The following is a 13458-nucleotide window of genomic DNA, read 5'->3' on the forward strand; positions in this document are numbered from 1 at the left end:
CTGTACCTTGTGACCTCCAGGTCTCGTTCCATCAGCGGTGCCTCCTCAGGCCTTTCCACCAGCCCACTCAGCAGCCCCCGGGTGAGTGATCCCCCGCCCCCACCCAGCCCGGATCCTCACAGGCCCCAACCCTGCCAGTCAGCGTGTGCCGGGGGGGGGGGGCAGGCCTCCGCAGACCCTGGGAAGCAGCCCCAGGCACCCCCCATGCTCGAGCTCGTGTGGCGGCTGCTGCTCTGCGGCGCGGGCTGCTCTGCTAACTGCACGCTCTTTTGTTTTTTGTTTTGTTTGTTTTCTTGTGTGTCACTTGTTTTCTTTTGTGGCGAACCCCCCTGCCCCTGCCCGCCTGCCTCCCTGCCTGCCTCCCCACCCTCCCGCTCCTGCCCGCTTCTTTCTGGTCCTCCTGTGCTATGTGCCTGTGGGGGACTGGGGTGCACGTGCCGCGCGGCTGCCCCCGCCCCGCTCGCTCCCTGCGCCTCCCTGTAGCCTATTAGGAAGCTTGTCCTGCCCCCACCGCCCCATGAGCTGCCCTTCATGGCCCGCCCCCTGACCACCTCCACGGAGCCTGAAGCTTGTGGGAGCGCCTCGAGGCCCGGATACGTCCTCCCTCCGCAGGCCGCCCCGCGGCCCGACCCCAAGACCCAGACCTTGCCGTGCAAGGCCAAGCTGACCGACAAGCCTCTGCAGGGCACCAAGTCCAACCCCTTCCCGGCCAGCACCCCGGCCCAGTCTCCCGCTGCCAGCCTTTGTCCCCAGCTGGCACCACCCCTGGGCCCGCCTGCCCTGCGGGTGCCCCCCCGGCCCCCACCCACTGGGATTGAACCAAACACCAAATCTGTCCCCATCATACAGGTGACCCCTCACCCCTCACCAAGGGGCAGTCCCCTCCCCACCCCCAAGGGGACGCCTGTCCACACGCCAAAGGAGAGCCCGGCCGGCACGCCCAACCCCACGCCACCGTCCAGCCCCAGCGTCGGAGGGGTGCCCTGGAGGGCGCGGCTCAACTCCATCAAGAACAGCTTTCTGGGCTCACCCCGCTTCCACCGCCGGAAACTGCAAGGTGAGTGTCTGCCCGGAGATGCCAGAGCAGGGCTGGGAGAGAGGAGAGGCCGCCCCGAGGAGGCCCCCCAGCAGTGCCAGACCAGTCCGCAGGGCCTGCCCATGGCTCACTGTCCCGAAAGCGTCCAGCCGCAGCCTGTGTCCTACCTGCTGCACAGGCTGGCACCCCCTCCAGACATTCTGTGCTCCCGAGTCTTCCCACTCCGTGTCCTGGGGCCAGGCACACAGCAAGGAGAGCTGGCCACCAAGGGGGCACTGCCAGTCAGGAGGCCCCATGTGTGGACACCGAGGGCCAGCCAGTGCTGCTGGAGCAGGCACAGCCGACTTCAGCACCAGAGGCGGGGACAGCTCCCCCTTAGCCCCGGGGCACCACGGCCAGTGGAGCCTCTAAGGTGGCCGGGAGCTGGGCTGGGACCGTGCCCCTGGGGGACTGTCCCAGTGTGCGGGGGTGGACTCCTGATGACCCTGACCTCGGCGCAAGGTGGCCGGGGCAGGGGAAGGATGGAGTGGTCACCAGGCCTTCCCTCCTGTTCATCCCATGTGCACAGTTCCGACGCCAGAGGAGATGTCCAACCTGACCCCAGAGTCGTCTCCAGAGTAAGTGGCCCCTGCTGGAGGCCTCCTGGTACCTGACACTGGGCTGACCGGGTGAGGGGCACGGAACCCTTCCCCTGTGGCCGATGGGGGCTCCTCCACCTGGCTCCACCTCCCACTGCGGGCAGGCCCGTCTCGGCCACTGAGTCTCTGAACTTCAAATACCCAGCAGTGAGAAGGCCAGCCAGGGGAGGACCCCCAGCTCTGTTGAGAAGCTTCAGGCCTCAGGAGAGCCTGGGGTTGGCTGGAGGCGAGCGGGGGGTGCGCTGGGCAGAGTCTCCCAAGGGCCTGAGCTCGCCAAGGGCAGAGACTCAGGGTCGGTCCGGTCTCACGGAGAAAGCAGCCTGTGTTAGGAAGAAAGAGGCAGCCCTGGGGCAGCAGGCCTGGTGGGAACACGTGTGCAGGGGCAGAGCAGAGCAGCCAAGCTGAGGCCTGGCCCCGCCGCCTTTCTGAGCTGTGAGAGGTGCCACTGCAGAGACTCTACAGCACCCAGGTGCTGCAATGCCCTGGGGGCCGCTGTGACCAGCGTCCGGGCAAGGATGTCCCCAGAGAGACCCCTTCCCAGTGCCCAGGCCCTCTCCCTCTCCTCCACGACGGCCTCAGTCACTGGGCAGTGTCTCCGTGACCAGGCAACTGCTGGCGTGCACATACGAGCCTGCAGCGTGACCCCAGGCCAGGCAGCTGCAGAGAGCGGCAGCCAGGCCCGAGTCACTTCACAGGACACCCTGGGAAATGAGGTGTGGGCAACTGTGGACTGAGTAAGAGAAGAACCTTCATCCTGCTGCTGGCTTTAAACCAGGGGCCCCTGTGGAAACTGCTCAGTGCTAAGCCCCAGGAGCGGCATCTGCAGTCTGTGCCAGGATCCCGCCCCAGTGGCCTTTCTGCGCCGGTCAGGTGGCCCCTCCAGCCGGGTGCCTGGGTCGGAGGTGTGTAGGCATCATCGCAAGCCCAGAGGCACAGGGCTCAGCAGACTTGGGAACCCTCTGCCTAGGCCCTGACGTTGCCATTTCTGCTGCCACCAAAAGCTTTCATGAACAGACTCATAATTATCTCCCTCAGAGAAGGTGGCTTTGACGCCACTGCAGCTGCCTGCGCTTCTCCCCTCCCCTATCCTGAGACGGCCTGGAGGCCCTGACCCCTCCCGAGGGCCTGGCACGGACGCCTCCCACAGACCCTCTTTGGTGACGACTCGCTTGCTGGGGACCTGAGACAACCCCCAGCTGCCGCCAGCCCCATGTCAACCGGGCACCTCAGAGGAACAGAACCAAGGGGCTGTGTGTGCAAGGGAGGCAGTGGCTTCAGGAAGGGGCACGTGCGGTTGTTTGGGACATGCAGGGCTGCAGGCTGGACACTCAGGGCTGATGTCCTTGAGTCTGAAGCCCTGGCTGGAAGCCCAGGCAGTTTCCAGGTTGCAGCCTCGAGGGGCGTTCTTTCTCTAGGAAGACCGAACCTGGTGGATGCACCACCCTGTGAGGAAGGGTCCCCCGCCAGACTCAACAGGCGACTGATTTAAGTTCGTCTCATCTAAAAATCGCTTGGCAGCTACACCCAGACTAGCATCCGGCCAGGCTGTGCACTGTCCACCACGTGGGTGCTGGAGTCACAGCACAGGCCCCTCACCCCTCATCGGCCTGGCCTCCCTCGGCCCTCCAGCGTCTTTCACACATGGGACTAGTTTTGCCAAATGCTACACCCCCGGGCCTCAGAGAGTCACGTTTGTGCCATCTTTCCTGTCTCTTCGTCGGGCAGAACGTTGACCATGCCGAAACCCGTCTGTACTTCCGAACTGCCTGGCTGCCCCGGGCACTTCCTGGCTCCAGGTCCTGGCATAGGGGGAGGGGGTAAGGTCAGGGCCAGAGCTGGCCCTCGGAGCTTGGAACCCACAACAGCCAGCCAGCAAGACCAGCAGGACACTGAGGCGGCATCGAGGGGCTGAGCAATGGCTGGGCCCGGTCCCCGTGCTTGTCTAGGAAGACTCCTGGGCCTCACAGGGACGGCCACAGTGGCCAACGAGGCACCTCCAGGAATGGGCAAGGGAAAGGGGAGTTGAGAGGCCGCTGGGAGGGGCCTCAGAATCAGTCGGGAGAGGGCACCACTGCGCCCCAGCCCTGCATCAGTTGGGAGAGGGCACCACTGAGCCCCAGCCCTGCATCAGTTGGGAGAGGGCACCACTGAGCCCCAGCCCTGCTGGCGCCTCCTCCCGGTCCCTGCCTCTGCCTCTCGGTGCACCTGGTTCCACCTCCAGGCAGCAGCCGCATGGGATGCTGGCAGTGCGAGCCACCACCGCGAACAGCCACCCCGTGCGCTCTGCCTGAGAGTCTCAGGGGCTGTGCTAGAGGCGCCCCTGGCCGTGGTCCTCACGACTGGGCTTCCTGGCTCCCTCACTGGTGGGTGGGGTTCGGGTGCCCTCGAGCTGGAGAGCAGAGGGCCTCTGCACGTTGGGGTGAGCCTGCCAGCAAGACAGCAGCAGCCTTCTGTGGCCTCAAGCGCCTCCCCGCTCTCCTGTTGGAAGCGAGTTGTAGGCCCCGCCTGCTCCTGGGGGTGGGTGGCACAGGTGACTTCAGGAGCCCAACTTGAGCCACCTCTCACAGGGGCCTTGGTGAGGAGGGCTCACCTGTGGAGGGACATTCCCAGACTTGGGAGCGAGTGGCAGGTCGGCAGCCGGGCCAGGGGTAGGGAGGGGTGTGGGGCAGCTAGGCGGGCTGGGCAGGTGGGTGGTGCCAGCCGTTGTCACTGGGCCCTGCGTCCAGCAGAGGAAGTGATGTCAGTCAGGCCTGCCAGTCATGAGGTTAGCAGCACTGCCCTAGCCCGGGGTGGGGACCACCCACCGTGGTGGCATCTGGGAGCCAGGGTCTGCGTGGCTCTGGCAAGCCCTGAACCACCCTTCCCCAGCCAGCCTCAGAGGTCTGGAAGCGATGTCTGCTCTACAGGGTAGGGACCAGCCCTGCCAGGCTGGAGCCACAGGGAAGCCACATGGCCACACGTGCTAAACACAGGAGGGCAGCCCCAGGGGTGCTGAGGCCGCCCTGTCTGGTGGGAGGGCACGCAGCTCCCGGTGTCTGTGCCGTACCTGTCCTGCCACTGCCTACGTACAGCTCCCTGGTTTTCCCAGCTCCAGGCTGGGCACCTCAGCCAGGAGGCCACTGGGCACCTGACTAGGGCTTAGCCAGAAACGGAGAAGCAAGGCCAGGGGCAGGGGCCACCCACTCCCTCCCCTTTCCTTCCCAGTGGGGGCTTCAGCGAGTGCTGCCCGGACACAACTCTTAGGGAACCAAGAGGGGCCAGTTAGGGCCATGGAACCTGGCTGGGCCATGGGCCAGGGTTAGGGCATTAGGGCTTGGATAAAGGTTATGGTCAGGGCTGGCGTTGCTAACGGTGATGGTCAGGGCATACGGGCCAGGGTTAGGGCGCTGGGGTCAGGGCCGTGGGCACTGCGGAGACGGCCGTGTCCATCACGCAGGAATTGAGGATTCCACTGTTCCAGCCCCAGGTTCGAGGGAGGCAGGGGTGTGGACAGTACCACGCCTCAGTCCTCACAGCCTCTGTCTCCCGCTGCCCAGGCTGGCCAAGAAGTCCTGGTTTGGGAACTTCATCAGCCTGGAGAAGGAGGAGCAGATCTTCGTGGTCATCAAAGACAAACCTCTGAGCTCCATCAAGGCTGACATCGTGCATGCCTTCCTGTCGGTGAGGCCACAGGGCGCCAGGGGAGGCGGGCAGCCCTCCCAACCCCACGCCGCCCAGCCCTGAGAATCAGGCTCTTCACTTAGACGGGACACGTCCACACACACAGCACGGACGTCCACTCAGCTGTGGGCCGGCCTGGCTGCCTTCACTGGACAGGCGCTGTCTCCCGCCCAGCATTCCGAGGGAGGGTCCCTGCCCGTCTGGGGCACTTGGCCTGTAGAGGGAGTCAGGGCCTTGCTCACTGGTCCCCAGCAGCCCTAGATGTGTGCTGGGCGGGCCTGGGCAGCTGGCACGTGGGGCAGAAGGAAGGCTCCAGCTGGGTGGGCCTCAGAGGGGAACGTTTCCATGAGACTTAGGGAGAAGCCCTTGTGAGGCCGTGACCCCAGGGACCCGTGGGGCTCTCACCCCCAGGCCTCAGGTATCTCGGTTTCCCTGGTCTCACCCTGCCCTCGGAGGCCGGGTGGCTCTCACAGTGACCGCGCTCAGGGTCTTGGGTGGGCTTCGTTTGTCTCTGCTGGGCATCTTTGGGTTAGGAGGAGCAGAAAAGCCCCTCAAGCCTCAAATAGAGAAGTTTCATTGCCAGGACTCCAGCACCCAGTCCCATCAGGAGGCCCCTTCCTTGTCGGCCCTGCCCCACCCTGTACTGCAGCCAGTGCTGAGGCATCACAGGGGCTGCCCCCACCTCCCCCGCCTGCCTCCCCAGGGCTGCCGTCCTGCTCTGTGCTCACTACGCCCAGGCCCCAGGATCTTGGCAAGATCAAGCTGTGGCTCCCTGTGGCAGCTCTAGCTGGGGGCTGGCCTCCACCCCACCTGACGCTCTGCCCCCAGGCACTCAGGCCGCTGCTGCCCTGGCTGCAGCTGAGGTTCCCTTAGCGCTGTGGGGACAGCTTGGAGCCCCTGCAGAAGGCTCCAGGGCCAGGAAAGCCCAGCGCTGGGCAGGCCTCAGGCTGCACTTGGACCCCGGCCTCGGGGACCCTCAGCGTCCCCGTCCCCACAGGCTGCTCACTTCTTTGGGCCTCCTCCCTCACCACATCCCTTCATGCTGCCCCCGGTTGCCACAGCCAACCTCAGACTCAGTGGTGGCCTCAGCCCCTCCCCATGCCAGCCCCAGTAAGGCGGCCGTGTGCCAGCCTGGGCCCCATGCGCTGGGTGGCCCTGAGTTCTGCTTCCTGCAGCTGCCCCTCGGTACTGTGGAGCCCACACAGCCAGTGCCCAGCACCGTAAGTCCTGCAAGCAGTGGGAGTCCCAGGAAGCCCCAGCAGAAGGGCACAGCCCCAGCAGGAGGGCACGGCCCCAGCCCTGCCCTGGCACCTCCCTCTCAGTGACAGCTCCCAGACTCCCCACCTCCCACTCAGCTCCACCTCGGACCCCACCTCAGGCTGCAGGGTCACCTCTCACCTCCATCTTTGCCCGTAAGGCTCCTCTGTGAGGTCCTGGCCGTCCTGTGCTGTGGCCGCGTGAGAAAAGTCCACGGCAGGGGTTCAGCCGCCCCCGCTAAGGGGACCAAAGCTTTGGAGGGTGGGGGCTGGAAACGGCCCTCTCCCTGCTCCGACCGTCTCCACCCGCGCTGTGCCCCTCAGATGTGGAAGCAGAGGTGCCTGGGTGCTCACAACGTGTGCGCGGTGGGGCTGGCTCGCCCCAGGGCTGCCTCCCCAGAGGGCCAGGGTGGGACCTGCCAGGCCAGCCGCGCTCACCCTGCTCCCTCTGCACAGATCCCCAGCCTCAGCCACAGCGTCATCTCCCAGACGAGCTTCCGGGCCGAGTACAAGGCCACGGGGGGGCCAGCCGTGTTCCAGAAGCCTGTCAAGTTCCAGGTGGATATCACCTACACGGAGGGAGGGGAGGCGCAGAAGGAGAACGGCATCTACTCCGTCACCTTCACCCTGCTCTCAGGTGAGCTGGCGCCCCCGGGGCGGCTCCGGGCCCAGGCCTGTCCAGGGCGTAACCCCCTGTCTCCCCTAGGCCCCAGCCGCCGCTTCAAGAGGGTGGTGGAGACCATCCAGGCCCAGCTGCTGAGCACACACGACCCCCCCGCGGCCCAGCACTTGTCAGGTGAGGCGGGCTCAGCTCCGGCCAACCTGCAGCCTGCGAGTGGGGCGTGGCCAGCTGGTGCTGCGTGGACGGGAGGCCTGAGAGCCCTGGCGCAGCCTCCTGGCCCAGCCTCCTGGCCCCTCTTGACGGATGCCCCCACCTTCCTGCCCCAAGCTGTGGCTGCGCCCCTCAGGGAGCAGGGCCCCCCCCGGCCCGGCGGGACCCCCCGCCTCGCCTCTGCACGCCAGGGACATAGGGCGCGGCCGCACCACACTGAAAGGCGCCTCTTGTCCACTGTAGAACCCCCCCCACCAGCGCCAGGACTAAGCTGGGGTGCTGGGCTTAAGGGCCAGAAGGTGGCCACCAGCTACGAGAGTAGCCTCTGACGCTGGCAGGTAAGGCGCCCAGCCTGTGCTGGGGCGGGGAGGGGCTGCGGGCAGGTCCTCGGCGGAGCCAGGCTGGTCCTGAGCAGGGCCCTCCATGCCCACCCACAGGTCTCGGCCCTGGACAGGCCAAGCATGCCCCGGGCGGCCCATCTGCTAGGGAGCCAGACACAGGGCAGCCCGCACAGGCCCTGGGAGAGCAGTGACAAGGCCCTGCCCTCGAGGCTCCCCGCCATGGCACCCTAGGCGGGCCGCGGGCTGCCTCATGGGCTGTGACTTATCTCTCCATACTTCCTGACAGCCCAGGGTCATGCCTCCAGCAGGGCAGAGGGGCTTGAGCCCAGCCAGAGCTGGGGCTTCACCACAGCCTCAGGGGCTTGTGCAGGGGAGGGTCACCCCAGCCTGGAACCACCAGGGGCCAGGAGCCCAAGGGTCCATGCCACTTGGCTCACCCCGCTCCCTTGGGCCCACGTGTGGTGGGGGCAGGGCAGAGCACTGGGCACATGCATGGGCCTGGTCTGCCAGCAAGGGTGTGTGGGCGCGCCTCTCAACAGCGGTGTGGCGTGGGAGTGCTGGGCGTCATGTGGGGGGAGCGCCCGGCTGGACCCTGGGGGGCCCCTCTCCTGGCCTGCATCTCTGCAGCTCTGTGGTGTGCTAGGTCACCTCCTGTGTTTCCGTGTGGGGTCCTGGAGGCCATAGAGGGCCCCCACCCCACTCCCCGTCATCCTCATTCCATCCTCATTCCATCACCTGTGGGAGCCCCCCCCAGAGTGTGCTTCACCCCACTGCGGGCTGGGGGCTGAGGTCCCTAACAGCCCTGGCCCTAACCGAAGCCCCAGTGGGTGGAGGAGTTGCCCCCTTCTCCTAATTTTGGGAGCCAGGCTGGCACAGCAGGCAAGGAGGAGCAGGGTTCCAGGTGCTCAGCCCCGCAGATACATGTGGCTCTGCCCTACAGTGGAGGCTGTGCCATCGGCCAGCAGCAGCTTCTGGCTCGCTGAGCCTTGAAAGCCTTCATCTTAGGAAGGGAAACCAAGGCCAGGGAATGACAGGGCAGCCACCAAGGCCAGGGACGGACCGGCTTGTCCAGGAGGGCAAGCAGAAATGGGCCCCGGGTGCTGCCCAGGGTGTCCCTGCACCTGAGCAGCCACATGGATGCCTCAGGCTGCTCCTGTGTGGGCTGTGGGCAGAGCTCCCCCAGCCTGGCCCTGCAAAGTGTGGCCCTGCAAAGTGTGGTCCTGCCTGTCAGCACATACCACTCCCCACCGAGCCAACTCCCAGCCCCTCTCCATTCCTGCCCTGGACCCTGACCTCAGTGGAGCCCATTGCAGAGGCTCTCGGGGGCCTATTCTGGGCCCCATCTGTCTGCCTTTGGACTTGAGGGGCCCAGCCTGTCCCCATGATCTCGCTACACCCAGCCCTGCCCCCCCCCCCCAACATTGGACGCTTTTGTCCAGTGAGCCCAGCTCCAAGGACATGTGGAAGGTGTCTAGCCAGCAGGGGGCCTCCTCAGGCACTGCCCACCCTCCTGGAGACCCCAGCCCGGCCGAGGAGGGGGGCTCAGAGCCCCCAGTGAGCAGGCACACGCAGACCAGGGCATGTGTCCACCCTCTGCAGGCGCCAGAGAGGGCCTCGAGGGAGCAGCTCCTCCCAGGGCCTTGCTCCCACCCCAGTCCTGGCAGCACCAACATCCCCAGGCCCAGCAGCAGGGGAGAGGGTTGAGAAAGAGGGTGCCTGCCTTGAGTTGAGGGGCAGCTGGAAGCCACAGGGTCCTGGAGCTGCCGAGTGGCACAGTGAGGATGCATAGTGACCGACGCAGGTCACGGCCAGGGCAGGGTTGTCAGCCCATGGGAGGTTGCCAGGCCCACCCAGGGCACCAGCCATATCCAGGCTCAGGCTCAGGCTGCTGGAGGACCCGCGGCTGCCCAGGTGGCTCCGCCTTGTTTCCCGCCCCCGCAGCCCCACCTCACTCCAGGCCCTGCCCCCTGCACTGCCCCTTCTAGGCCCCACCCCCTCTGGCTCTGGCCCCACCCAATCCCTCCCCCTTACCTCCGGGGCCCCACCCGCTCCTGGCTCTGCCCCCTGCCCATCAAGGCTGTGGGCGTCCAGCCAGTCGGAAGGCGCGGGGCGGCCTTTCACTCACTCCCTCCCTCCTCTCTCCATTCTGTGCTCCAGACACCACTAACTGTATGGAAATGATGACGGGGCGGCTTTCCAAATGTGGTAAGAATCCCCCACGCTCACATGGCGCCTCCGCCTGCCACTCCACCGCTCACCCTCAGCCCGCTCTGGCCAACCCGCCGCCCCAGCTGTCTCGGCTTCCCTGTGTAAGATAGACGTAGGCAACCAGCAGCCCAGATGTCCCGGCCCATCCGCTACCGGGAGCAGCCCAGGTCGCTCCCCTACCACAGTGGGCCCAGGCGGGGCTCCTGGCCAGACCCACCTCTGCCAGGCCCTAGGATCGGGGCAGGCCCAGGAAGGGGCTCCCAAGGCCTGAAGCCAGTGAGGGTCCCACTGGTCCCAATGGTGCAGGCTGTGGCCTAGGTGCCCAACCCTCTGTCCACTGGAGGCTGTGCCTGGCAGGGAGCTCAGGATTCAGGTGGTGGTTAGGCTTAGGAAGTGGGGTTGACGTGCCTCCATCGGCACACCTGGGCAGTGAGCGCAGGGCCCCAAGAAGGGTGGGCTCCCCATTTCCGCCCCTGTCCTCAGGACTGCCCCCCTCCCAGGGACCCGGGACACGACTCTAGCTGCCTGTCCCCAGACCCCCAGCCTGCCTCCCACACCCACCCCCTCCATGCCTGTCCACTCATCTGTCCATCTGTCTGTCTGCTGCTGAACTGTGTCCAAGCTGGTCAGGAGTCGGGCTTCAGGCCTCTCTGGGGAGGTGTGGTGGGCACGCCCTCTCCCTGTCTTCCACTGGGCCTCACACAGTGGGGCCAGCAGCTGCCCCCAGGGTCCTGCGAGGCTGCAGAGCTCCCAGCAGGCCCTTGTCTTGACGCTGTCATCTCCGGAGTGGGGTGGGCTGTCCCTCACGGCTGTGAGGTGGGGAGGCAAGGGGGCGGTGCAAGGCCTTCCGGGCCAGGCCTTGGTGGGGAGGGAGGGAGGGGTCTCACCACCTGACCCGCGCCTCACTTCGCCAAAGGAGCCCTGGGTCCTGCGCAACAGCTCGGAGGCACTGGGGTCCTAAGCTCCTGGCCCCACGGCGCACAGCTCCCCCACCGCACAGCCCCGCAGCGTGCAGGGCCCCTGCCGGCTGCCACCTGCCCACCCCGCTTGCCGCCCGCCGGCTCCGCTCCGCCCCATCTCAGCCTCATCTCTGGGTTCTCTCCCTCGTCGAGGCCCCTTTGTTCATTTGTTTGTTTGTTCTCTTTCTCTCTCCTTCCCTCCCTTCCTCTTTCTCTCCCCCTTTTTTGTTCTTTTTTCTTTTCTTTTGTTTTGTTTTTTGTCTCTGTTCTGTGTACCCAGGCAGCCCATTGAGTAACTTCTTTGACGTAATTAAACAACTTTTTTCAGACGAGAAGAACGGGCAGGCGGCCCAGGCCCCCAGCACGCCCGCCAAGCGGAGTGCCCACGGCCCACTCGGTGACTCCGCGGCCGCTGGCCCTGGCCCCGGAGGGGACGCCGAGTACCCAACGGGCAAGGACACGGCCAACATGGGCCCGCCCGCCGCCCGCCGCGAGCAGCCTTAGACACACTAGCCTCCCCCCCCCCAGCACAGCACTGACAGCGGCTGCCTTGCCGCCCGCCGCCCGTCCTGCCCCAAGTGGACCCGCGGCCGCGCCGCCCGTCCATCCAGACTGTTCTCAGAGCCTGGGAGGAAAGGAAAGGGGCGCCGGGGCCGGCCTGCGGGCTGTGCCAACCGCGCCCGCTCTGTTTCCTCTCTCCTGTCTCTGTCTGTCTTTCTTTTCTCTCTCCTGTCTCTGTCTCTGCCTGTCTCTGACAGCGTCGCTTGTTTCCACTCTGATACCAGGAATTATCCCGAAAAGTTAACATGTCACCTCCACGAGGCCATCCTCTGTGACCGAAGGCAGCTGCTGCGGACCCGCCCTCCCTCCGCTCCTGCTGTTGCTGCCAGGCAGCGAGGCCCAGCCCAGCGCCCCGTCCACCCCGCGGCAGCTCCTCGCCTCAGCTCCGCACGGCCCGTGGGAGGAGGGCCAGGCTCGGGGGAGCCTCCTCCAGCCCGGCCGACCCGGACTCCCGGTCACCTGACCCCTCAGCAAGAACAGCCTGCCTGGCGGCCTTCTGGGGCCGGGACCCCCGGTGGGCAAAGTAGCCACAGGAACAGACCCCGTCCACCCCGTCCACCGCCTCCACGCCGCACCTGGAGGCCTCCTCGCGCCTCGCGGCCCATGCCCCGCCTCCCTGGCCGTGCCGCCTCCGCCTCCGTGTAGTCTTGGCCTCCTCAGGCTGCCTCCCGCCCTCTCGTCTCACCTGCACCTCCCTTGCCTCATCTGGGGTGGCTGTGGGCTCTGGCACTCCTCCCTGGCTGAGGTGGAAACAGAGAGACCCTAGGGCGCCAGAGCCTTCCCAGCAGGCCAGGTCGCTGGGCTGGGATCAGTGTTATTTATTTGCTGTTTTAATTTATGGATTCTCTACACCTCTGTTCAGGGAAGGGCGGCGGCCGCATCCCCTGCCGTCTGCCCGTCTCGGGCGGGGTGGGGTCTGGGGCCAGGGCGCCCTCTGAGGACAGAGCTGGTGGGGCGCGGGGCAGCTGGTGAGCTACTGTAAACTTTAAAGAATTCCTGCAAGATATTTTTATAAACTTTTTTTTCTTGGTGGTTTTTGGAAAAGGGTGTGGGGGTGGGGGCGCCGCTGGGACAGGGCCAGGTTTTGTGTTTCAGTCCCTTGCTCCCGGTTCTTTCTACACACACATCTAAGATGGTGCGGTTCGCTCTGTCACGGGTTCCGTTTCTCTGCGGAGAAGCAGCTCCACCTGTGGGGGCTCGGGGCAGAGGGGCAGCGTCTCGTAGCGGACGGCAGCGCCAGCGCCCCTCTGTCGAGACCCAGGCTGGGGCGATCTTGGTTTTGTGTCCAAGGGTGAAGGGGTAGGAGGAAGGCCCCCAGCTGGCCCTCCCCACACACAGGACGGCAGGGGCACGTGGGGCTTTTCTTATTAAAATTTTAAAAAGTTGAAAAAAAAAGGACAGAAAGAGTCGGTGGCGCTCCTCCGCTGGGCGTTCTGTGCAGAGCGAGGCCCAGGGTGTGGCCTGGAGGGGGCTGCAGGCCCCCCTGCCCAGTGCCCACCGCCGTGCTTCACCCCAGCTCCAGCTTCTGCGTTCCCTTCTGCCCACGTGCCCGGCCCTCCCAGGCGGGCACAGCCCGGATGCAGCGGCCACGGGGGGCGGCGGGTCTGATGCATGCCTCTGCCGTGGAGTCTGTCTGCTTCAGTGCCTGCCCTGCCTCCCACCCACCTCGTGTATACATTTTAACGCTTCTGTTGACGTGAGACCTCTGCCACAGGCTGGGATTTCTAGACGTAAGAACAAAAGCAAACGCCTAGGACAGCAAACGCCAGGCGGCCCAGGCGGGAAGGGGCTCTCCACGGAGATCGAGGACACGAAGCACAACGCCTCTTGCTCGCCTTCCCCTCTTGTGCTTCAGACACGCGCGGACTCCAGCAGGCGCCACGGAAATGGGCGAGCCCCCGCAGTGTACCCCTGTCGTAACTGTGAGCGACTGCAGCTCGGAACAATAAATCCCTTCCGCAAAGACA

The 13458-nt window shown here is 65.8% G+C and overlaps 1 protein-coding gene across 5 annotated transcripts in view; it reads left to right on the forward strand.

The window, feature by feature from the left end:
• Window positions 1–13458, forward strand: part of BRSK2 (BR serine/threonine kinase 2) — a 64951-nt gene extending 51493 nt beyond the window's left edge. For 2 of the 5 annotated variants that reach the window (XM_025355860.1, XM_025355862.1), the window contains exons 13-20: window positions 21–81; window positions 850–1057; window positions 1605–1653; window positions 5211–5334; window positions 7047–7227; window positions 7297–7386; window positions 7666–7760; window positions 11716–13458. In XM_025355860.1, coding sequence (XP_025211645.1) covers window positions 21–81; window positions 850–1057; window positions 1605–1653; window positions 5211–5334; window positions 7047–7227; window positions 7297–7386; window positions 7666–7751 — 799 coding nt within the window. In that variant the 3' untranslated portion in view covers window positions 7752–7760; window positions 11716–13458. Of the gene's footprint in view, window positions 1–20; window positions 82–849; window positions 1058–1604; window positions 1654–5210; window positions 5335–7046; window positions 7228–7296; window positions 7387–7665; window positions 7761–9920; window positions 9969–11210; window positions 11435–11715 lie in introns of those variants that run through there. The other 3 variants (XM_025355861.1, XM_025355859.1, XM_025355863.1) reach the window with 3 other exon arrangements.

Source organism: Theropithecus gelada, chromosome 14, assembly GCF_003255815.1.
Source record: "Theropithecus gelada isolate Dixy chromosome 14, Tgel_1.0, whole genome shotgun sequence".
In the NCBI taxonomy this organism is placed as follows: Eukaryota; Metazoa; Chordata; class Mammalia; order Primates; family Cercopithecidae; genus Theropithecus; species Theropithecus gelada.